We start from the raw sequence: 24,257 nt of genomic DNA, 5'->3' as shown, positions 1-24,257 counted from the left end.
AAGAGAACAGTTAGCTTTATTGTTTGAGCTTTTCAGCTGCTTATACACACTTGTACTTATATACTTTACATATGTACATATTTACCTACATAGTTATTTGCATATATACCATATACATACATATGTATATAGATTAGTTATTGCTAACAGACGATTTTTATAGCCGATAGCAGGATTATACATACATACATATCTGATAGTAGTTTTAAGTATGTTTAAAACGTTTTCAATTTGCAAGCATGAGCGTTTTATAAATTATTATAGATAATTTCTTTGTTAGAATTTTTTATATTAAACGAAGTTGATTATGACGAACATGCAAAAAGTGCAAACACATTAAAGCATTGACGCAAAGCGAAAGGGGATATAAATACAATAACACTTGCAAAGAAGGATGTGCAAATTAACAAGACACATCAATCTATTAATAAAAGTTAATATTTTTTCGAATGTTGGTTGCCAAAAACATAATAAATACACATTGCGATCTTATATGATTGAATTTTTTTCTTGAGAAAGTATTGTAATACCACTGAGGGTAATTTATCTGCGCGAGGGTCGAAGAAATTGCTCAGTAGATGCAGGAAACTAATAAGTCGCAAACCGGTTTTCGCACTTGCAAAAAAGTATTATATGTATGCTTTTTTTTACATTTACAAAAGCGTATAGTTGTTATTGTTGTAGACTGTAGACTAAAACCATTTAAGAACTCAATAAACAAACATACCCAAGGTGCTCGCTTATCAGCATCTTCACGACTGCGCAACCAATTTATTGTCTGCCAGTCTACCGAGCTTTGGGGTAATCGCGACACAGCAAGTAATTAGGTATTATGGATTAAAATAATGAAAGCTATGTATTTGTAGGCAATGGAGCATATGTGGCGCCGGCTAAATACATATAACATTGTTGTGCCAAATGATGAATGTCAATAAAGCGTGTAAGCACACTAATGCCATTATGGCAGCGAAAACTTATAAGAAATGTAGATTTAGTGACAAAAATTTAAACGTCTGTAAAATTAGATGCTGACAGCAAACACACTCGAGCATGTTAACTTTCGGTAGTCATGTATTTGTATTGTGTGCTTACCGCAAATATGAATTTATATATCATATACATAGTATGTACATATTCATATATACATATATGTACATACATATATATTTTCTTTGTATTTTGGGGCAAATGAGTATAATAGCGGAATTCTGTAAGCACTATTTGAGACATTTTGAGGTAAAGTCTCAATTTGTGACTAGTTACTATTCACAACACAGTCTCTACATAGCCTTTAGTCATAGAATAATATATGATAGTTAACAGGTTTCAAAACTAAAAAGAACTCTTGTTTGCAATTTTGAATATTCGAAATAGAGATCATCATAGATATTAATCGATTGTCGTTTTTTTTATATTTTGTAAGCAATTCAAACACGAAAAAGTTAAAAATAAATTAATTTCACATATGTAAATGTTATAAAAATTTTCATACAAAGTCAACATAGTATATTTTCATTTTTATTGGTAATTATGTTTTTTTGACTATGTTATAGAAAATTTAATATTTGTAATCGATATACAGTAGAGGCCCGCTAATCCGGATCAATTAAAACCGGCCCCTATCCGGAATATAAGGGAATCCGGATTACCAAAGACATATCAGAACTATGTATTAAGAAAAAATAAATATTTATAAATTTCTGTTTGTTTATTATAACAAAATAATACACATAAGTATTCCAAAAAAAACTTAAAAAAATCTATTGAAAATCAACGTTAGAAATTTGTATGTATTAAGCGGTGTAATATAAATTCTAAATTTAATTGAAAAAAAAACGGTTAATTTTGTTTGGCGAACGCTTTTTTGTTTAGCCTCCATTGCTCGCTGCCGTAGCGTTCTAAGAAGCGAATGTAGTGAATAATAAACATGTGATCCGGAGTAGAGAATACGGATAGAGAATGTCGGTCCGGATTACAAGGGACATAATAGAAAATTTTAATTTTTTAACCCTGTCCGGATTACAGTGGAATCCGGATTAGGCCGTGTCCGGATTAGCGGGCCTCTACTGTATGTATTTTCATTCAAGTATAAATATAGGGGAGACCGGGGTAGCGTCGGCTTTGGGGTACATTCGGCAATCGCGTTTTCGGTATGAAGGAACAAGCTGCATTGACCATAAAGTAGCGAAAACGCTTACCCACCACTTATAAAAAATATCGATTTGTAGTCTCACATCTCTCTCTATGCATTCGACAAATTACATGTGTTTTGTGTTTTCGGGGAGTGCTGATAGTGTTTTCGACTCTAAAATAAAAGTGTATTAAACTTTTTGTGTTTCACTTGTTTTTTTAAACTTTGATCAAAACTAAAAGGTGAGATGAATTAACTCTGTGAAAAAGTGTGATTAAGGGATAAAAAGAGTGAATTACTTAAAATAAAATAGAGAAAACGAAAATGGGAATGTCCGGGGTAGATACAGCGTTTTGTGTTGGGGCACATTCAACGAACCTATATTTTTGTCGAATGTGCCCCGGGCAGAAATACAAGTTCGCCGAAGGTGCCCCGTACAATTTCTTTTTTTTTTTTATAGATTTATATACATAGATAGTGAAAAATGGTTCGAAATTATAAGCGTAAAAACACAATCGATATTGACGAAAGCAAGATGAGAAAGGCAGTTGCAGATGTCTTAAACGGGTAGAAACGCCAACGTCTGCAGGTAAAAAATATAATTTAAAACTACAAACCATCGAATCCCGAGTAAAGAAACAAGATCCTTTAGCCGGTCACACGGCTGGAGATGCTATTTACCAGTCAAAATTTACCTGGAGACAAGTTTTTACAATGAAGGAAGAAATCGAACTAGTGGACTACATTAAACAGTGTTGTTATTATCAATAAGGGTTATCATATAAAAGTTTTCAGAAGTTGGCATACCAATGCGCTGTCGCTAACGGCAAAGACTTTCCTGAAAAATGGAATGTTCAAAAAGAAGCTGGGGAGGATTGGCTATATGGTTTTATGAAACGGAATTCGAGCCTAACTCTTCGTAAGCCAGAGCGAACTAGTTTAGCAAGACTAAAAGGTTTCTCAAAAAAAGCTGTCGACGAATTTTATTTAAACTTAAAAAAACTTTATGAGGAGTATTCATTTCAACCAAATGATATATACAATTTGGATGAAACTGGTATTACGACCGTCGTTGATTCGCCAAAGGTTTGTGAATTAATTAACGATTTTAGTTATAATGTTTAACGAATTCGAGGTGCTTTTTAGATAATTGCAACGAAGGTTCAACGACAAGTTGGGCAAGCTGTTTCAGCTGAGAGAGGCAGTTTGGTCACCCTTGTAGGAATAATCAACGCCAGTGGAAATCGGCTTCCACCAGCTTACGTTTTTCCACGCGTACGAAATAGTTCCCAATTTTTAAATGGATGTGTTTCGGGGTCTATCGGGTTAGTCAGTAAAAGTGGTTGGATGATGTCGGAATTGTTTATAGACGTTCTTAAACACATTCAAAATAACACAAAATGTTCTAAAGAGGGACCGATTCTTTTGCTTCTCGACAACCATTCATCTCACTGCAGCGTTGACTGCATCAATTATTCACGGGATAATGGAATACATCTATTGTCGTTTCCCCCTCATACTTCGCACCGTCTCCAGCCACTAAACGTGTCAGTTTACGGACCATTTAAAAAATTTCTTCAAACGTCTTTTACTGATTTTATGACAAACAATCCAGGAAAGAGAATAACGATATACGAAGTGCCCACCTGTCTATCTTACCATTTCAAAGAGCATTCAGATCAGAAAATATAATCAGTGGTTTCCAGTCAACAGGAATATATCCTTTCAACTCCCAAATTTTAGCGAAGATGAGTCGCTCCGGCAGATCATACGGATGAGGATAGTTTGACTGAACCTCTTCTGCTTCAGCCTGATAATATTGTTAATATTACAGACCCACTTCAGCTAGATGAAAGTGTTTAGTGCACCTGTTTCCCGAACACCAGAACAAATTCGTCCCATTTCCCGTTTAAATGCTTCTAAAACCACTGCTCGATCTGGCTGCTCTCGAATTTTGACTAGTTCGTGTGAGAAAAAACGGATGGAAGAAAAAAGCGTCCACAATAAACTCTCAAACAGCAAAAAGAAACATTCAGTTTCTAAGTAAAAAAAATGCTCGTAAGAACAAAAATACTAAAAATATTATAAAAAAAATCCAGCTGAAGACTAAAAAGCTAAAGTTTCCGTTAGAAATGATATTGATTCTTCTGACGAAAGTAACATAAGTGTTGAATACGCAGACACTGACCAATCAGTTGGATCTTTCGTTGGTGGCAAAGAAACGCCGGAGATGGAGAATTTTTCAAATAATGAATTGACTGATAACTTCGAACTGAATGGGGAGATTATGTTCTTGTCGCACCTCTTCAAACCTGTAAACAAAAAAAGTTTATTATGTTGCTGATATCATTGAGAGACTTAGTGAATGTACATTCACAGTTAGCTTTCTTAGGAAACTTGATGTTCTGCCAGCCTATATTTGTCAAGCCCGAAAACAAGGATATATCATTGGTTTTGAAAAGCGAAATTATATTTAAACTTCCTAAACCGGTGAATCCTGCTTCAACATCACGTAGTCGCACTAAATATATATTTGAACTCGATCTAAGTGGCTTCAACATCAAATAACTTTATATTTTTTAAAGCCAAGAAGGCAACTAAAGTACCATAAAAATATGCTTTTTGTTTATCTCTTTATATTTAATAAAAAAAGCCAAGGAGGCAACGCTTTTAACTACAGTACCATAAAATATGCTTTTTGTTTATCTTTTTATATTTAATAAAACGTAAAAAGATTAAAAAAGGGCTTTTTATTTAATAAACTAAATCTCACCACATGAAACGACGAAGGTTCCCCAGCAATTGCCGTGCTACCCCGCCCCGGGGTACATTCAGCAGATTTGACTATTTTCAATTAACCTTAAATAAATTTGTCTCCGCTACAATTTCAAGAAAAGTTTCACCGACATCTTCTTTTTAAATAATGTCAGACTCGTTCAAGATTATATAAGTTTCGATTCGTTGGATATTTTCTGAGATATCCAGGTTCAAAAAAAAGTGCCGCAGGTACCCCGGTCTCCCCTATGAATCATCTCTAAATAATGAAATCTAAGAGCTGATTAGACCTGTTAGTTTTCAAATGAGAGATTTTTGTGACTGTCACTTACTGAATTGTAAAATTCTCTCAAGTCACAAAAATTTTCTCTACTTTAAAATTCCAATTTTAGAATTTTGTGACTGTATCACAGTACAGAATCGCACGGTAAGAATATTTTTTATTTGAAGAAAAATAAAAAAAGCGAAGAATTCACTTTTTTCTGCGATGTCTTCCTTCCTTAGAAAATGTTTTACATATTATCTAATTTCTTAAGAATAGCTCTTATTAAATAAATCTACAATAGCTTCAATGTTGAATTCTAAGAACTTTGTTTGGTTAAATCTATAATATAAGTAGCTGAAAATTCAACTTTGATTGAAAATATGTATATATCACATAGAGAAAAGCTCTAGTTAGGTTTAATACAAAGAAAATAAAAAATTGTATAAGAAATATTTGTTTGCGACAAATATTAGCAATTGGCGCCTGCAATATACATACTTACATACATATGTACTAAAGGGCTGCATGAATACGCAAAAAACAAACTTTGAGTCACTGTCCAAAAATTTCAACTCGCACTCACTCATACAACGTAAAAATGAATTCTCATGTTTGGGTAAAATAAGGACCGAGTCTCATTAGTTAGAACAACAACGAGTTCGCTCAACTCATAGCACTCTCACAAGTAATGATCCACTCTCTGTAGAATTGGTCTACCAAAGCATTTCATTCTGTTGGTGTGAATTAATTCTGTGCAAGAAGGATGTTGGGTGAGTGAATGATGTTCGTGTGAATTAACAACTGTTATCTCGAGTTATTGTAGTTGCACGACTAGAAAGAAGTATGTAAATACGCATAGATAATTACATACGAATGTGAATAAAAAAATGTTTCCAATATTAAATTTTATTGCAATTTTCGTGAAGTTTATTTAGGCATTAATAGATTTAACAAAGTATTATAAAAAATAAAAATATTTTAGAACTAAAACCTGTCCTTTGGAACAATTGAAAAAAAATCTTTTTATAACACAAAATACATACAACTTTTAGTTCCAAAGTATCACATTTTTATTAGTTACATTCGCATTCATTTCCAGTCCAATTAACTCATGTGTAAATATACCTATGTATTATGCTGATAAACTGTCGATAAATCGTTAAAAAAACATTAGGGAAAACCAAAAAACATACTTACGTAAACAGAGACACAGGTGTAAATTGTATTACTACATGGCAAATATTAGCAAACAATTGCACTGAATTTCGCGGTCAATTACTTACATCCATTATTTTTGATGAAAAATATGAAATATTAAAATAAAAATCTGACAAAACTATTTTACCCCCTTTTATCTCCCTATACACAAAAGAAATGACGAATTTAAATATTTAATAAATTGTCTCGGTTAAGCGTCTACGGCCAGTACAATGCAGGCAAACATGTTGTGTGGAAAACCTTCCGTTTATCTTCTCTATTTGCTTGCTTTAGCTGAACACTATGGGTGCACACTGTTCTGTTAAAAGAATGAGAGAAACAATGAATTCACATAACAATAAGTGACGATCACACACTATTCCACTACTAAGCGAACGCTAACGCTTTGCATTCACTGCTGGTTGATGATATGAGTGTGAGTTTGGTTTGTTTATGAGATGAATGAGCTGAGTCTACCTGCTAGCGATAAACAGCAACTCACAATGTCTTCTCTGTATCTGCATTCACATAATTCCAACTCAGCGTCGGCGCTTAACTCGAGTTATGAGATGAATTCATAAATTCTCTGTTGCATTCATGGCGTGAATTAATTCTTGCAACCCTTTGATATGTACATAAGTAATCATTCTTCATTATGTACTTTGTATAGCTGTGTGGCATTCCTAAAACAGTTTTTTTTAGTCCGCCCACTATTCTCAGGCTTTATTTGACGACGACAGTGCCTTGCTAATAGTAGAAAATTTTACGATTTTTCGGAATTTTAAAAATGTAAATAAAATACATTCCGGTAGAACCCATTGTAGAAAAATACAGTTCGCTTACAAATTTTAGGTTTTTATTTACTTTAGTTATAAAGAGAACATAACAGTTTAAAAGCTGTCTAAATCTGCAAGTTTTCATTGAGTTGTTTATACTACTACTGAAATTGATTCATATATTTCTATAGCTTTTGCTGTTGTTTGCCATTTTTAGAGGTAAGAAACTAAAATTTTTAATAAAGTAATTTGTATAAATAAATATAAGCAACTTTGTGAAACACTTGTATCTCATTTTTTGGGTTACATAAGGAAAAATGTGAATAACTCTGAGCTGCTTCACTTATGGCACACATCGAGCATGTATCAAAACGATGTCCCATAAATGGAGTGTACAACAAGTTTTAAAACTTAATGTTCATCTCAAAAATACACACAAAACTTCATCATCCACGATAAATTTAACCTTACTGTTTGCGTTTCATCTGTCGTAACGTTATTTCTTTTATCAACAATTCATTCCTCTACAACAACAGGGGACAATATAATTAGGTGTGCGCACTTTCAGAAATATGTATTTATAGTTGTAAACAGATATAGCGAACTTTAAGCTGTAGAATAATACGCAAGTTTATTTATAATCCAACAGCCAACAACAATAAGTTTAATATGGTCGGAAGCAAAAGTGCAATCGGTGCAACCGGTTGTATAAAAAAAAACCCAAAAACTCTCACATTTGCCTACTTAGACCGTATTACACTTGTTTTATATGTATAAAAAAGACTAAATGGGTGGTCGATGAAAGTATATTTTTTAAAATTAATTGTTTAAGTTAAAAATCCCTCACTATTGTACTTTTTTACTTTCGTACGCAAATATATGAAATAAAAGTTTCATTTAACAAGGGGTACTTTAAAAGTGAATATTCACAATAAGAGTACAAATCAATACTATTCAGCTTAAGTTATACTTATTTGTTTTAAAGTGTGGGTATGAATCTCAATAATAGCAAACTTCAAAGAGCTCTTATACGAATTTAAAATCTATATACATATGTAGGTACATATCTAAAAGAAAGTTGTGTTAGTTACACCATTTATAACTCAAGAACGGCTGAGCCGATTTGGCTGAAAATTGGGAGGTAGCTTAGAACCAAGGTAAGGACATAGGATACTTTTTATCTCTTTATGTCAAAATTTAATACAACTCATGAATACAAAAATTATATTTCAAATAATAAGCATTTGTTCAAAATTCATGTTTGTAGGAATCATTTGAATATAAGCGAACAATTTTAAAAGGAATAGTAAAAAAGAAGTGGAACCAAATATGCAGTGAAATAGATTATAGCTGCCTCACTAATCAGTCGTTGAGTATGTATTATACCATGTGCATCCCAAAAGACTGATGTAATAACCGTTCCGTTGTCGTTTTTTTTTTGTAATATCTTTATTATATATTTTTTGCATCTGCTTTTTGTTTTAAAAGCCTAACAATAAGTTATAAAATCTTATATCTCTTTAAAAACTAAACAAGCTCAAGCAAGTGATTGAGCTGTTTTGACGATACATTGCTCCTTAGTACGCAGGCATATCTCTTCTTTTAAGGCGTGTTTGATAGCAGGAATGAACCAAAGCATTAGCCAAAGGGTTTGGGTGATCTCGGAGTTTAGATATATTGGGTTGTCAAAAAAGTCTTGCGGTATTTTCGCTAGTTGGCGCTGAAAGCGCGTAGTTCTAGTTTTATTCGTCGTATCGGGTCATGCAATATCTTTTTGGAAAGCTCATTTCACGCGCTAACACGTGTTTAATTGATTGTCGTTTCTTTTAAGTCGTTCGTGAGTTATAGCGTCGCAAACATTGAACAAAATAAAGAGAAAATACGGCATATTTTACAGTACTACTACGATAAAGGCAAAAATGCATCTCAAGCAACCAATAAAATTTGTGCAGTTTATGGACCCGATACAGTTTCCATTTCCACCGCACAACGATGGTTTCAACTTTTTCGTTCTGGTGTATAGGTGGTCGAAGATGCGCCACGCTCCGGAAGGCCTGTCGTCGAAATTTCGATAAAATCGCTGAATTGGTCGAAAGAGACCGGCATAGTAGTTATCAAACCGTTATAAACCATTTGAAGAAGCTTGGAGTCACTAAGAAGCTCGATGTAAGGGTGACACACGAATTGATTCAATAAAAATATCGCAAGACTTTTTTGACAACCCAATATATTTAATTCTACTGTCTTTCACTTCTTTACCATAGAAATACCAAGGTCTTTACGGATATTTTCATTACGCATGTACCAGGTGAACACATGATTGTTCTAAGCATTTTTGATTGGAACCTTTGTATTAAAGCAATATTAGTTGCAGAGGTCGTACCCCACAGTTGAATGCCTTACATCCAAATCGGCTTTATGACCGCATTATATAAAAGCACTTTGTTGACTAGGTTAAGCTTGGAGTTTTTATTTAAAAGCCAATTTAAATTTGCAGCTCTTATCTTCATGCAACTTATTTTGCTAGATATATGTTTTCCCCACGTAAGTCTTCTATCTAGGTGAATTCCAAGATAAGAGTGAATGAAGTAACACTTGGGGTACTAAAATATTGTTCATTTTTACTGCCGGACACATTTTTGGTCTTAGCGAAAACGTAACATGCTTACACTTTTGTTCATTCACATTTATACGCCAGTTGGCTTGCCATTCTTCGACAGGCCTTAAGTGCTCGGCTAATATTCTTGATGCTTTATGTGGCATTTGTTACGGCTCACTAAGGCTGTGTCATCCGCAAAAGTTGATATTAATACTTTATTAGCTGTTGGAAGATCTTCTGTATATATGATGTATAGAGCTGAGCTAAAACACTGCCCTGTGGTACACCAGCTCTTATCTTTCGTTCATCAGGTATGAAATCTCCCATTTTTACCATAAAATTTCTATTTTTAAATAAAACTCCACAAAAAAACAAAACTAGTCAATCAATCGTTTTAAAATTTTGAGGGTATATTTATACCTGTTTTAAGAGTACACAAAAAAAATTTTTGAATGAAAATATTAAATGTTTTTGAAATGACAAGTGATCTCCGGCGGCGCCAAAAAAAAAGGTCCTCCACTGCTGCCATGATTGCAGCCTTCTCCGTTGATGAAACCTAAAAAAAAAAAATCTCGTTAAACTAAAACATATTGTCTGTACGATAACTGTACGGGCTAATAAAAAAATCAATGGCGACGTTTTAAAAAAAAATAGTCGAATTTTACCCAAAATTTTGTTCGTTTTTGGCCTGCCAAAATTCGATTTTTTGATCAGATCAAAAATCGATAGGTCATTGTACGGAGAGCTATATATAGAGCATGTAAAAAAAATTCGATAGTGATCGGATCATTTGTTTTTGAGTAATCACTGCAGCAAATTCGAAAAATGCTGTTTCGAGAAAAATGCGTTTAAAGTTCCAATGCAACTACAAATCTAACTGCCGAGCGGCTACTCTTTTAAATGGCTGTAACTCAAAAACTGTGTCAGATATCGATTTGAAATTTTAGTATGTTATTTTTAAAGGTATAACCTATCGAAATATGAAAAAAATTGATTTTTTGAAAATTTCACACTAGGTGTGCCCCTTAAAGGAGACATGTTTGATTACAACACTCAAATATTTTAGAAAGACAGCGCAGAAGACTGATTGGTCTGTATGAAGACGGCTGTGTTAAGTCTTTCCCAGGTTTATCTATCAAAAGTCGCAGATTTTTCATGAATTAGGGTAGTATCCAAGACTAGACTGTCGATTGCACTTCAGTGGGAAAAGATAGAGCAATGTTTCTATTGTCACACACCGACGCAAAAATTCGGTTTTATTACAATTAAAGAGCACTCAAACACTTCTCAGAATCAGTTATTCGTTGTTTTTGTTGGATTATGAACTTGGAGGCACTCATTTTGAAGAGCTTTCGCCTCTTTGAGCTTAGCAAATATCTTTTCATCGGTGGATATCCTTGAGATCAAATTCGACAGTATTTTCCTCCAAAAAGCAATAATTTATTAACACATGAAATGCTTTATGATTAATTTTTTTGTAAACTAACACAAGTTGCTTCATAGAAATGCTATATCTCATTAACCAATAGTTATAATCAATCCAACTAATAGAAATCATATAGATTGTAGTAGTAGTATATCAACACAGTGAAGCGTGGACGGGTCCTCTAGTATATAATATTAGATGAAGTATCCTCACTTCCTCTGTATCAGCTTTTACATGTACATACATACATATGTATGTAAGAAGTAATATGAGTGGATAATGCAAATAAATATAATGTATAGTATATGGTTATGCAAATGTTAACTATTTATCGCGAAACATACACGCAATATATATAATCTGTAAGCATTTACTCTGTACATACCAGAGTCCTGCACGAGTAATTAAAAAAGTAACATGTTAGCAAGCGGCGATGCCGATGCGGCGAGTACACGCTACGTAACGGTACTTTGGCATCGTGGGCATCGGCATCGAGGGTATCGGCATCGCGGGCATCGCCGATTACTAACATGTTACCAGTGGTCGGCATTTCTTAGAACAATTGTGGAAACTAACTTCACACGTACGCTTACGCTCTATCGCAGAGCCGCTCAAAATTTTTCATGCCTATACTCGGAGTATAGGCAAGCAAATGCAGTCGAAGCATGTACGCTATGACGCTAATTCTGCCAGCGTCAAAAATACACTCGAAATACAGGAATTCAGTTTCGAATAAGCATATAGAGGACTTAATGAGAATCAAAACTTACGATCTTGAAGTCGATATGGAAAAAATCATGGAAAGTTAAAAAAATTAACTTAAAATTATTGTTGTTCTTAATTGCTTTTTTAATCAAAAACCATAATTTTTTATTTTTTTCTAAATTTTTAATAACAAAATAACCAAATAGCACGATTTCACTCAGTGTACTAAGCAAGCGCGCGCACACAATCATACGCTAGCAGATATCAAATGTGTGATTGTATGCGTTGGTAAATAAATTGCGCATTATTTTGAGCGGCTCTGCTCTATCGTTCAGTCGTTGTCGAGCCAGCCATGGATAAATTGATACGAAACTCCTCTCTTCGCTTTCTGAGAGAGCCCATGATCTCACGGTTTGGTATGGCAACACTGAAAGTTCATGGGCTACGAATCAGGTGACAAGCAAAACAATGAACTGCCAGACAAAATTCCATTAAAAATAACTGACAAAATAAGTTCGTTTTTTTTTTCATTGTGGAATACATACATAAGTAATTGTGTTGTGAAAATATAGTGTTTTTTTTTTATTAAAAATACAGTGTATAAGTGTTTTTACTAAAAATAAAGTTGGTAAGTGTATTATTAAAACCATCGTAAATACATGTATGTAAATATATTATGTTTTCCTAACGTATTATAGGAAAATGCCGAGAACTAAAAATAAGTGTGTGGCTGGTTGCGTAGGAGCGCGACGGTTTTTCAATTTCCCCAACAAGGAGAAGGATGGATCCAGGTTCGTAAATAATTTTAATTAGTAGAAAAATATAGTTATTTAGTGAAATTTAGAAATATTTTTTCATAAATTGTGCCTATTTTGATCTTGTTTTAGATGCAATTTATTGCATAATAAAAAATATATCATACTTGCGAAATATAATGTAATTTAGTAAATAGTATTGTAATATTTAATAGATCCAATTTAATATGTTGTTTGGAGTAGCGTAGTAGATGTAAATATTACTATAATTATAAATTATAAGTACAAATAAATGTAATACTAGTAGAAAGTATCGTAAATACTAATAAATGTTGTGATTTTATTTTGTACCTATATGGGTGATATAGGCCTATAGGGAAACCGTGCACCCAAAACTAACTTCGGTAACGCGCCTTTTGTATACCTCAGCGGTGGTGTGGAAATTACAAACTCCCAAAACATTTACTAAAAATTCCCTAACGCATTTCTTCCATAGTGGCATCATTGGCAAATGTTATAAAAAATGTGGACTTTGACAGCGCTCTCTCGAATCAAAGAGTTTCGGATCAATTTATCCATGGAGCCAGCAACGAATTAACATCATGTAAGACTATAGCGTTTCATTTGCCATTGACGATACCAGATAGTAATCGTACCAACGTAATCGTGCCACGATGCTGCGATGCCGATGCGCAATGTTACCTTCGCATCGTGGTAATCGTCAGAAGTGTTACTTAGTAACGTAATCGTACGATGCCTACCTTAATCGTGCAGGCCTCTGGTACATACTAATATTTCAGTATAGTTTTGCTCAATAAAAATATATGTATGTAGTATGTACATGTTTACAAAAAGTTTCATATCGTCACCTGAAAAGCAAAATAACGTAACAACATTTTCAGAAATTTACAGTGGCATGAATGGAACACGAAATAAAATCGAACCTGAGTGAAACAAAATATTAATATTGGTTAAGACTGGTTTATATATGACCACAGAACCAGAAAATGTTGAACATACATATGTAACATTATGTATATAATTTGAAGTAGTGAAGCGTAATCAATAAGACACTCATTTTCGATTTTTTTGATTATACGCTATTTTGCATTTCAGGTGACGATATACTTCATAATAAATTGTCGAAATGTTTTCCATTTTTTATAATATATTTACATATAGGTAAATAGCTTACTATTATTTTTGCTCTATTTTAAAAGCTATACTTAAATTATAATGATCAAAAGATGAGCCCTTAATATTAATATTAAGAGGTGCCTATTTAAAATTTTCTGTTTTCCATATAAATTACATGGAAAAAAATCTTTTTTTTTGTGGTGGCTATTGTGCGGAGGTTTTATATGTGCCCCGATAGCTGCCAGTAGGGATGGTAAACTCGATTCCGATTCTACTCGAAAATCGAGTTTTCTCGTGAAATAATCGATTTTTTTTTTACCTCTGCGAATGTTAGGCACCTTGTCGTGGTGCAGGGGCTTAAACCGCAGCAGAGCACGGCATCTCCCATCCACCAGGGATGATGCTGCTTAGCCGCTTAGGCCGCATGTGCGCGGCGACCAAGAGCTACCGCCCCGTGCCCATTGGATGATTTGCAGCCAGGAGGTAAATTCGGCTGTATTCTTACGGAGCCTTCCCAACACCGGGCCGTCTTGGGAAGTAACGGTGGCCTTACTGCGTTAAGGGACTCTGGCGCAGCGGACTTCTGGATTCCCCTTTCGAGGACTAGACCGGGAGGCCCACAACACGGGCCAAACGGTCGTAAGAACAAGATGGAACAACAACAAAGCAAAACAACAAACAACGGCAACAACAACATCGACAACGACAACCGAAACAACAACAACAACAATCGGAGCAACGGACAGAAGCAGCAGCAGCAGTAGTACCGCAAGCAAGAGTGGCCCAGGAGCTAGAAAAAAGTTTAGCTTCCTGGATGGCCTGTCGCCTGAAGAGCGAGCACTCTTCGAAGAGCACGCTCGCGACGACGACGATGTGCCCTTCGGCAGCGGTACACAGCGTAGTGAGTCAATAAAGACCACGGTAAATCGCGCAAATGCTGCCCCCGCAACACCCTCGAGCAGGATCGACTGCAGAGAGGAGGGTGGTTTCACGAAATTGGAATCAAAGGGTGAACGTAAACGGAGAAGGCAATGAGGGAACATTCCACGTACCCCGGAGCCAGGACAGCCAGGAGGTCATGGCGATCTTCGTAGAGCAGGAATGAGCGGAGCCACTCTTAAGTGGTACCTAAGATTCCTGGAGGACGGCATGACACCAGAGTCAGCTGAAAAGCGATCTCTGAGTAGGAGCAGTGGGAACAACCCCTCTCCCAACAATGCACAGCGCACAGGTGCCAACGGTGGATCGTCGGCAACCAGACGCAGAAATCGAAGGCGTCGCCGAGCTCACGCTGCCTCGCTAGAAGGACGGAGCGAAGCAAGGACGGCGTCCCAAGAGGCACCTAGAATGGAGAAGAGGAAGAGTGGCCAAATAGCACCTCAGGAGCCACCTAGACCAAAGAGGGTAAGAGAGAACAAACCACAGGAGGCCAGTGGAAAGCGCTCCAACCCCAACCAGCAGCCAACCGCAAGCCGCAAATACGCAGAGGCTGTGAGCAGCATTCGGATGGCTGTGTTGCCCCGCAACTACCCGGCGGAGGCCCTGGGATCCGAAGAACTGACGGCTCTCCAGGACTGCATAGTGGATGCCCTGTCTGTCGGCATAGGCCTCACCGGTGCCTTTAACGGCATATTTTTCAAGGGCGGCATGCTGCTGGTTGACTGCCAAAATGAAAAGTCGGCCACCTGGCTACAAGTGATCATACCAAGGCTAGAAGGTTGGAAGGGTCCGGCCCTGTGTGTAAGAAGGGGTGACGAGATTCCACAGCTACACAGCATGGTGGCGTTCTTCCCTAGAAGCGCAGACAAAAGCTACGACATCGCGCTCAATCTGGTAAGGAACCAGATTGAAGGTTTAAGTACCACGATGGACGATGAGTCCTATAAGTACATCCGGCAGAAGGGATTCAGGTTGAATTTCCGCTTCGGCAAGATCGACATGAGGCCATGGAGGCCCAAGACTACGTCTACGAGCCAAGAACCTTCGACGGCAACGACCGCAGCACCAGCTCCACCCGTAACCCGCCCAGCAGCGCATGAAGCGACTGCCGCTGTGGTTTCGTGTGGACGAGACGAGCCCACCAACGACATAATTTCGGCGGGGCAGGTTGCGACCACCGCCGCAGAAGTGAACAGCAGCAACGAGATCCCCAGAGTGCAGGAAGGCATGTTGCCATCCACCCAAGAGCTCCTGGAAGGGCTGGAGATGCAGGTCGATGGAGGGATTGAGGACGAGGACCTGTCTCTCATCGAACCCGTACTATAATCTCCAGTACCGACATAGAGGTAGCTCAGGTGAACCTCCATCACTCATCGGCAGCCTCGGCGGTCATCGTGAAGAGGTTCATTTCGGATAACCTGGGCATCATCTTAATCCAGGAACCTTGGGTGTTCAGAGGAGAGGTAAGAGGCCTCAACACAAGAAAGAGCAAGGTAATCTGGGATCTCTCTAGCGAGAGACCCCGTTCCAGTGTAGTCGTTAGAGCCGATATAGACTTTTTCTGTATTTCAGAGTTTCTAACGCAAGATCTGGTGGCCGTACAGATAAAGGACAAGGAAGGATCGGACTTCGTCCTCGCATCAGCATATTTTCCGGGAGAGACAGCCACGGGACCCCTCCCCATCGATACTTAAACTGGTGGAGCATTGTAAGGCCAACAATCTGCCCCTAACCATAGGTTGCGATGCGCATCACACGGAATGGGGCAGCACGGACTGTAACGTGAGGGGTGACTCACTTCTAGAATTTATACTTAGTAATAATATTAACATAGAGAATGTAGGTTGGAGCCAGCCTTCGTAACCAGTGTTCGGAAAGAGGTCCTAGGCATTACCCTGAGCAACGACAGCATGATTGGGCTGATCTCGCAGTGGCGGGTTTCAAGAGAACCCTCACAGTCAGATCACAGGATCATTCGCTTTGTTCTGAGGGTGACACTCGGGAACCGACCTCCGACTCGTACCCCGAGAAATACAAACTGGGGTATCTTCAGAGAAAATCTAAGTAGGAACATAAGTGGAGTGGAGCAGGCGGATGGTAGGTCCACCACAGTTGGGCTGGAGAGTAGACTAAGTGCCATAAACCAGTCCATTATGGACGCCTACCACTGTGCCTGTCCACTGAAGGCGACCATCAGTAAACAAATCTGCCCCTGGTGGTCCAGTAAACTCTCAGCTCTTAGACTTAAGGTGCGTAAACTGTTTAACTAAGCCAAGCGCACGGGCAGCTGGGAGGACTACAAACGGCAGCTAACAATCTACAACAAGGAGATTAGGCTTGCCAAGTCAAACAGTTTCAGGAAATTCTGTGAGAGCGTCTCCTCGACCCCGGAGGCAGCCCGACTGCACAAGGCGATGTCGAAGGATAAGACGGACACAGTATTATCCTTAAAAAGACAGGACGGGACCTATACGACAAGCGCGGAGGAGAGGGCGGAAACACTCCTACAAACGCACTTCCCGGAGACAGTGCAAGCTGACCTAACCCCAGCTTCGGTCATGCGTAGGCCAGATCGCTCAAACTAGCTGACTGCAACGAACCTGTTCACTGCAGACTCAGTCAGGTGGGCACTGGCCTCCTTTTCTAGCTACAAGTCACCGGGAGTGGACGGCGTCTTCCCGGCCCTCTTGCAGAAAGGTATGGACATTCTCCTACCACACCTGCTAGGGCTGATGAGAGACAGCCTGGCGATGTCGTATATCCCCAAGCCATGGAGAATTGCTAAAGTAATTTTCATCCCCAAGATAGGAAGAAGAGACTATTCGTTAGCCAAGTCATTCCGGCCCATAAGTCTGACCTCCTTCTTTCTAAAGGGGATGGAAAAGGTAATAGACAACCACATAAGATTGGAAGCGCTGAAGGTCGCACCCCAGCATGCCAGACAACACGCGTACAGAGCGAGAAGATCCACAAATACTGCTCTGTACCAACTCACGTCTGAACTGCAGGATTCGCTGGTCAATGGCGAGGTAGCGATTTGCGCCTTCCTAGACATTGAGGGTGCCTTTGATAATGCGTCTCACACAAGCGTGATAAAGGCACTCGAGAGAAGGAATGTAACCCTCCCGATACGCAGATGGATTGAAGCCCTTCTGCGCACTAGGGTAGCAGAAACAACAGTGGGAGAAAGTAAGATTCGTCTTGGCACCACGAGGGTCTGCCCACAGGGCGGAGTACTATCCCCTCTGCTATGGAGCCTGATAGTAGACGAGCTACTCACAAACAATGGAATCCGCTGCCAAGGGTACGCGGACGACATCGTCATAATGGCGAGAGGCAGATTTGTGAACACTCTCTGTGACATTGTTCAAAGGGGCCTAAACTTGGCGAAAGGATGGTGCAACACGGTAGGGCGAAACATCAACCCAGCAAAGACCACCGTGATCCCATTCACTAAGCGGAGATCTCTTCCGGGCCTGAGATCCCTTACAAACGGAGGCACAGAGGTGGAAATGTCTAAGGAGGTCAAATTCCTTGGCCTCACAGCTAAGAAGGAGTAGGCATTTGGACCTAACGCTATCCAAGGCAACTAGAGCACTTATGATTTGTAGACGCCTGGCCGGCAGATCATGGGGATGCAAGCCAAGCATCATTAGATGGCTGTATACCATGACCTATCGTCACCTATGGAGCGGTTGCATGGGCCACCAAAGCGGCGCAGTCCTCGGTGATAGGAAGACTGTCAAAGCTGCAAAGACTTGCATGTGTCTGTGCTTCGGGGGCAATGCGCACATGCCCCACAGTGGCACTGGAAGTCTTGCTAGAGCTTACACCGCTTCATCAGGTGATCAAGCTAGCAGCAAAACACACCATACTGCTCATGTCAGCAGAAGGCTGTGGAAGAGGGAAGATCATGTCCTCTAAACAGATGGACGCCCTAGCGGAAAGCACACCGCTGGCCCTCCTCCCATGAGATGGCACAATAAAGAAAATTAATCTAAAAAAGAATTTTATAGTAACTCTAGGCAGCAAGATAGAGTAGAATGATTCCACGCTGGGAAAGCTGCTGGAAGACAGTACCATTCAGTGGTACACTGATGGCTCAAAAACACCGGAAGGTATTGGGGCAGGTATTGCGGGACCGCGTACTAAGCTGTCCATACCTATGGGCTGTTTCCCAAGCATCTTCCAGGCTGAAGTTTTTGCCATCAGTCAGTGCGCGGAAGTCAACCTCAGCCGCAACTATCGCAACCAGCGCATAGCTATTCTTAGTGATAGTCAAGCGGCACTAAAAGCGATCCTATCATACGAGACCAAATCGCTTTTAGTCGAGGAATGTATAGAAAGGCTAAACCGCCTATCCGTGTGCAATCGGGTGCACCTAATCTGGGTACCAGGGCACAAGGGAGTAGAAGGAAATGAGAAGGCCGACGAGCTGGCCCGCACGGCAGCAGCGTCCAAGATGTTGCGACCAGAGCCATACATAGCGGTAGGACCCCACACTCTTAAGGAGCTGCTCCGCACGGAGGAGAGAGAGGATAGAGAGCGGCACTGGCGGCAGGCGGCAAGTATGCGCCACGCTAAGCTACTTCTGGGAGGGTACAATCTCTCCAGGTTTAAAGAAATAATTAACCTACCCCGTGAGAAATTCCGTCTCCTCGTCGCAATATACACAGGGCACTGTAAGCTCAGGAAGCACTTGTCCAACATGGGCATGGTCTCCTGTGCCAACTGCCGGTTCTGCGACCTGGAACAGGCTACACCAGCACACCTGATCCTTGTCTGCACAGCAATCTGTGGGAGAAGGCTTAAGGCCCTGGATTCTGTTTATATCAGCAGGGATCACATCACCTCGCTTGAGCCCGGCAAACTGCTGGAACTGTTCAGGCTGCTGGGGCTCTGTGAGGTCATGTGATAAAGGAGAGAGCACAATAGACTCTAGGTCGCGGTGCATTACCTCAATTAACTATTCTAATTCTAATTCTAATCGATTTTTCGGAATCGATCTTCAGTAGTCAAAGTCGATTAAGAATCGGTTTTTGGCATTCGAAAAATCGATTATTTTACGAGAAAACTCGATTCTCGAGTAGAATCGGAATCGAGTTTACCATCCCTACTGGCAGCTATCGGGGCACATATAAAACCTCCGCATGATTTTTTTTCATGTAATTTATATGGAAAACAGAAAATTTGAAAAAGGCACCTCTTAATATTAATATTAAGAGCTCATCAATTTTTTTAAAGCAATGAATTTAATTCCACCTGAAAATCGACTTAACAAATGAAAAAATGCATCCATTATTTCTTTTATATGGAAAATATTAAAAGAAAGACGGCTTTTATTTCAAAATACTATATGACAATCTTTTCTTTTGATAAATATTAAGCGATGTGAATTCTTGAATGAAAATAACAACTGTTTTTTGATCTTTCTAACGGGAGTGAGTGAGTTGTTGGGTTATGAAATGCTTAAACGTAATCTAATCTTTTAAATTTTTGGTCTGAACATGGTATAAGCGAGATAAGGGTTAAACAACAATACGTTTCACCTGTGATCAAATTGAATGGTGAATTTGCTGCAATACACTTATGCCAACGAATTTTTCAGTAATAATAGCACTTGGAAAAATCCCCCGTCGTGATGGCCATCAAAGCTTTCTTCGATTCAGCTTTTATATCCACGGAGTGGTCATGTAAATTTACTGAATAGCCAGAGGTTACACAGAAGGTAAAACGAAGGCGAATGCGGTGGTTGCGGAATGACATTAGTTGAAAATGTGGCGAAATGATCACCAATAACCAATTCAACAAAACCACGCCTACTTTCCATATAGCACAATTTTAAATTCCACTTAATTCATTTAGCTTGCAATACACAAATCAAGAAGCAATTGATATAACGCGATAAAACTTTGCACGAAAAATGTCTTTAGTGTGTCACCTTATGATCAAAAATTGTTTACATCCAATAAAAACTGTTCAAGCCCTTAGGTACCGAATATTTAGAACCCGGTACCTATGTATTATTGACTTTTGATTGAAAATGTCGGTTAATGTGTGATTTACATTTATAACTGATATTAATGGTATGTCAGTACGTCAAAAATGGGTTGAAGCGGCACAATACTTCCCTTAGCACCCATATACCTAATATAAAAATTTTCGAACTTCGGGATGACCTTGTACCGCATATATGAGCCAATATGTGAGTTATCCCAATGAAAATAAGAGAACGTGTTGTATTCTATGTATTATTTACTCTATATGATTGGTTTTTCACCTTAAAGAATTTTCATGGCTTTGATTTTTGTAAGTTGCAAGAGTATATCATGTTTGGTTGCACCCGAACTAAGCCCTTTCCTAATTGTTATATATGCACACATACATACACATGTATAATTAGAGGACAACGACATCAACCATAAATGTGATTGCTTTATTCTTCTTAATAGATTGAGAATAAAGTTTTCATATTCTATTTTTACTATCAGTGAATATTGTTATAAACAGTTCGCTTATCGAAATTTTATGATAAGATATACATACATATGTACATACATTTTTGTGGAATTCATTGGATATGAACTAAGAAAGTGGAGATAGATTGCGGAAAAATATGTATATTATTTTTTAACGTTTATGAATTTTGAATTTTATATAATGTTAAAAATCAAACGTGCGTAACTTTAACTCTTCCGTTCAATGAAGATTACGATTGTTTAATGAACTTAAAAAATTAATTTGAACAAATTACTAAAACAAATGTTCGGGTTAAATAACAAGAAGGCATGTTATTTATTATTTGGTATTATCTATATAAGTACTATTGTACCTAATTCTTTTCCTGTTTACTATTATTCCAATTCTTGCATAAATTACATTGCGTGTGTAGATGTTGTTTGTAAATGTGGGTAGGGCAAGAAAATCGGGTTCCACACAAATACACACATCAAGTCACACCGCTGTCGTCTTTTACTTAGCACACATCCCGATATTTCCAACTTTAGCTTACTTTTCCTTATTTTTGTTGTTACCCACTAAACTTTAGGCTATCTGATACTGAAATTTAATTTGAATCGACAATGTAGGGATGGCGTCATCATACCAAAAATGTAACGATATGTGTACGAATGTTTGGATATGCGCACCAGCTTAACAATATCGCCACAATAGCACACTCCGAGCTACCGCCCCATTACGCCACCACACATTTCACTTCAACAAATTTCAAATAAAATAAAAATAGCAGCACCATCGTCAGTAAGCAATAAGTTGGACTGACAACAGACCAGTGTGCGATGGCTTAAAAATTTTGACGTATGGACTCCCAGCCGGACAGACAGATCAGCTAGTCTTTTTCGGCGGCCGGTCTCTGGCGCGAAATAACTTTATTTGCTTAGAAATACTGTGCTTTGTTAAAAAAACGTATACATATATCTATTATGTCTACTCAATGTATTTTTATATTATTGTTATACGTTCTTGCTTCGCTTTGCATTTTTCTATTTTCGAAAATCTTCTTAAGCCCTGTTTTGGCTCGACTAACACGCCAAAAGGGGTAAACAAGTTGTTGCAGCTGTTTTTGTTGGTACGAGTATTACGGCGCATGATTACTTGTTTTTTCATTGCCTAGGTGCATATATGATATATTTTGTGCGTAGATATGCATAGGTAATCGTTTATTATCTTAAATATGTAGGTAAGAAATATTAATTTGTAAAGGAAAATTAACTATATTGCTAAGTAGTTTTTCACTAAGTTCGCAAGTTGGACGGGAATCCAACAGGCATAAGTATAAACTTTGGATTTTAATACATTCACATTGTGAAAAAAACAAGGCGATGGTACAGAAAATTCATCATACATTTATTTTTTCCTGTGCCTACAGTTGGACGACAACTTATCTAATGCCTACAACGACAACGACAAAATTCATAAAGTACTTACCGATCCAAGAAAGGTTCGATTAACAACAGACCGCAACATTGCAGCAGGTTAAACTCGTACTTATCTAGAATATAGTACATCCTGCATGCAATGAGTCTCCTTATGACTACCACTAATTTGCATCCCTTATGAATTCTACGACTGAAACGACTGCTGACAATTAACAAGCTAATTCCTACTAAAGTAGGGTTTGGACAGCCGCTACAATAACCTACTTATCTTCGTTTCTATACATATATTAACAATAGGTTCGCAACCAAAACATAACTATGTACATTGCACCAATTACTAACATGGTTTTTCAGCATACTACACAAGTCGTAAAAAATAGAAAAAATAGTTGTTCAAATAATATGCTTATAAAGTTAAAGGTTTTTTAAAATTCACATGTATTTCGAATTAACTACAATATGTAAAAATAATATCAAGACTACGTACCTGTTTAAAGAATTCCATGCACTGTGAATAAAAGATGAACGTGCGTGGGTAACGCTGTAAGAACGCGTGCATTAATGTAGTGCACAGGTTGTTTGAGTTGTTGTTTGCATTGCCGGCATTATTACAACCGCCGCTTGATTGTTGCGCTAATGGCATGCTACTATCATCATCAGCAGGGCTTCGTATAGAATGTGAATCATTTGCCGATGCTCCATTTAAGATGCTAGCACTGATACTTCCAACATTGCTATTTGCCGCCTGACTATTACTGGTGGCAATGAAATTTAAACATTTACAAGAAATCTGCATTTTCACGGCAGTGATGCTGTTCTTCCTTGGCAAAGGAAGTTAAGTAAATTTTTGTCTAACACAAGAGATTAGACCTATTTATAATTTTTAAACAAAACCCCGGCAGTGAAATTATAGATTCTTAAGCTTTTATAACTTTTATATATAATTATTTATTTTCCTCACAGATCGCAACAAGTTTGTGACTCGTCAAATTATTCACACTTTTGAATTAGATATGTACTTGCTTATAGTTTTAAATCCTTTTCAATATTATAATGATTGATTAAATTTCGTTTCCTTTAGTAATTATCTTAAGGTTTTTATGGCATTCATTCAATCCCTTAGGTATACTTTGTTACTCTGATTTTTTTCACCCCACAGTTTTTCTTTGATTGGTATGTGATTTTTTAATCGTTTTCCCTTCCACACTTTTGTTGGCACCTAGATTTAAAACACTTGTTTATTTTAATACGTTTTTTAAAGATTCAAAATTTTTTAAACTCGATTTCTATAACCGCATATATGATAAGTCCCACTTTAATATAAAACCAGCACTTTTATGTAAATATTACTGATTTCACATACAAATTGAAACTTTGACGATCCGCACTACACCAACAACTCGCACGAATGAAGCAACGAGAAATGAATACGAACTGCCATTGCCAGTGTTGTCAAAACTTCTTGATTATGCATGTTGAAAAATTAAATAGTTAGTAGTACAAAAGAATACATAAGTATATATTGTTTAATTTTATAACATTTCTTTAAACTTTAACTCTTTGAAATAATATATCTAATACTTAACATCTAAATTTATTAAGGATATATTTGTTTCAAATAATTTTCTCTGAATTAAGAGTATGCAACACTTTT

The 24,257-nt window shown here is 37.7% G+C and overlaps 1 protein-coding gene across 2 annotated transcripts in view; it reads right to left on the bottom strand.

Annotated features, from left to right (window-relative positions):
* LOC105222341 (uncharacterized) overlaps positions 1 to 24,045 on the bottom strand; it is a 46,418-nt gene extending 22,373 nt beyond the window's left edge. The window contains exons 1-2 of one of the 2 annotated variants that reach the window (XM_011199625.4): positions 23,967 to 24,045; positions 23,091 to 23,822 (exon numbers count right to left, since the gene is read on the bottom strand). In XM_011199625.4, the coding sequence (XP_011197927.2) occupies positions 23,091 to 23,399 (309 nt within the window). In that variant the 5' untranslated portion in view covers positions 23,400 to 23,822; positions 23,967 to 24,045. Of the gene's footprint in view, positions 1 to 1,092; positions 1,132 to 23,090; positions 23,823 to 23,966 lie in introns of those variants that run through there. The other variant, XM_049452579.1, reaches the window with a different exon arrangement.
* Between the last annotated feature and the right edge of the window lie 212 nt (positions 24,046 to 24,257).

The sequence above is a fragment of the Bactrocera dorsalis genome, chromosome 3 (assembly GCF_023373825.1).
Source record: "Bactrocera dorsalis isolate Fly_Bdor chromosome 3, ASM2337382v1, whole genome shotgun sequence".
Taxonomy (NCBI): Eukaryota; Metazoa; Arthropoda; class Insecta; order Diptera; family Tephritidae; genus Bactrocera; species Bactrocera dorsalis.
The sequence above is the reverse complement of the archived record's forward strand: the minus strand, read 5'-3'. Positions and strand labels throughout refer to the sequence as shown.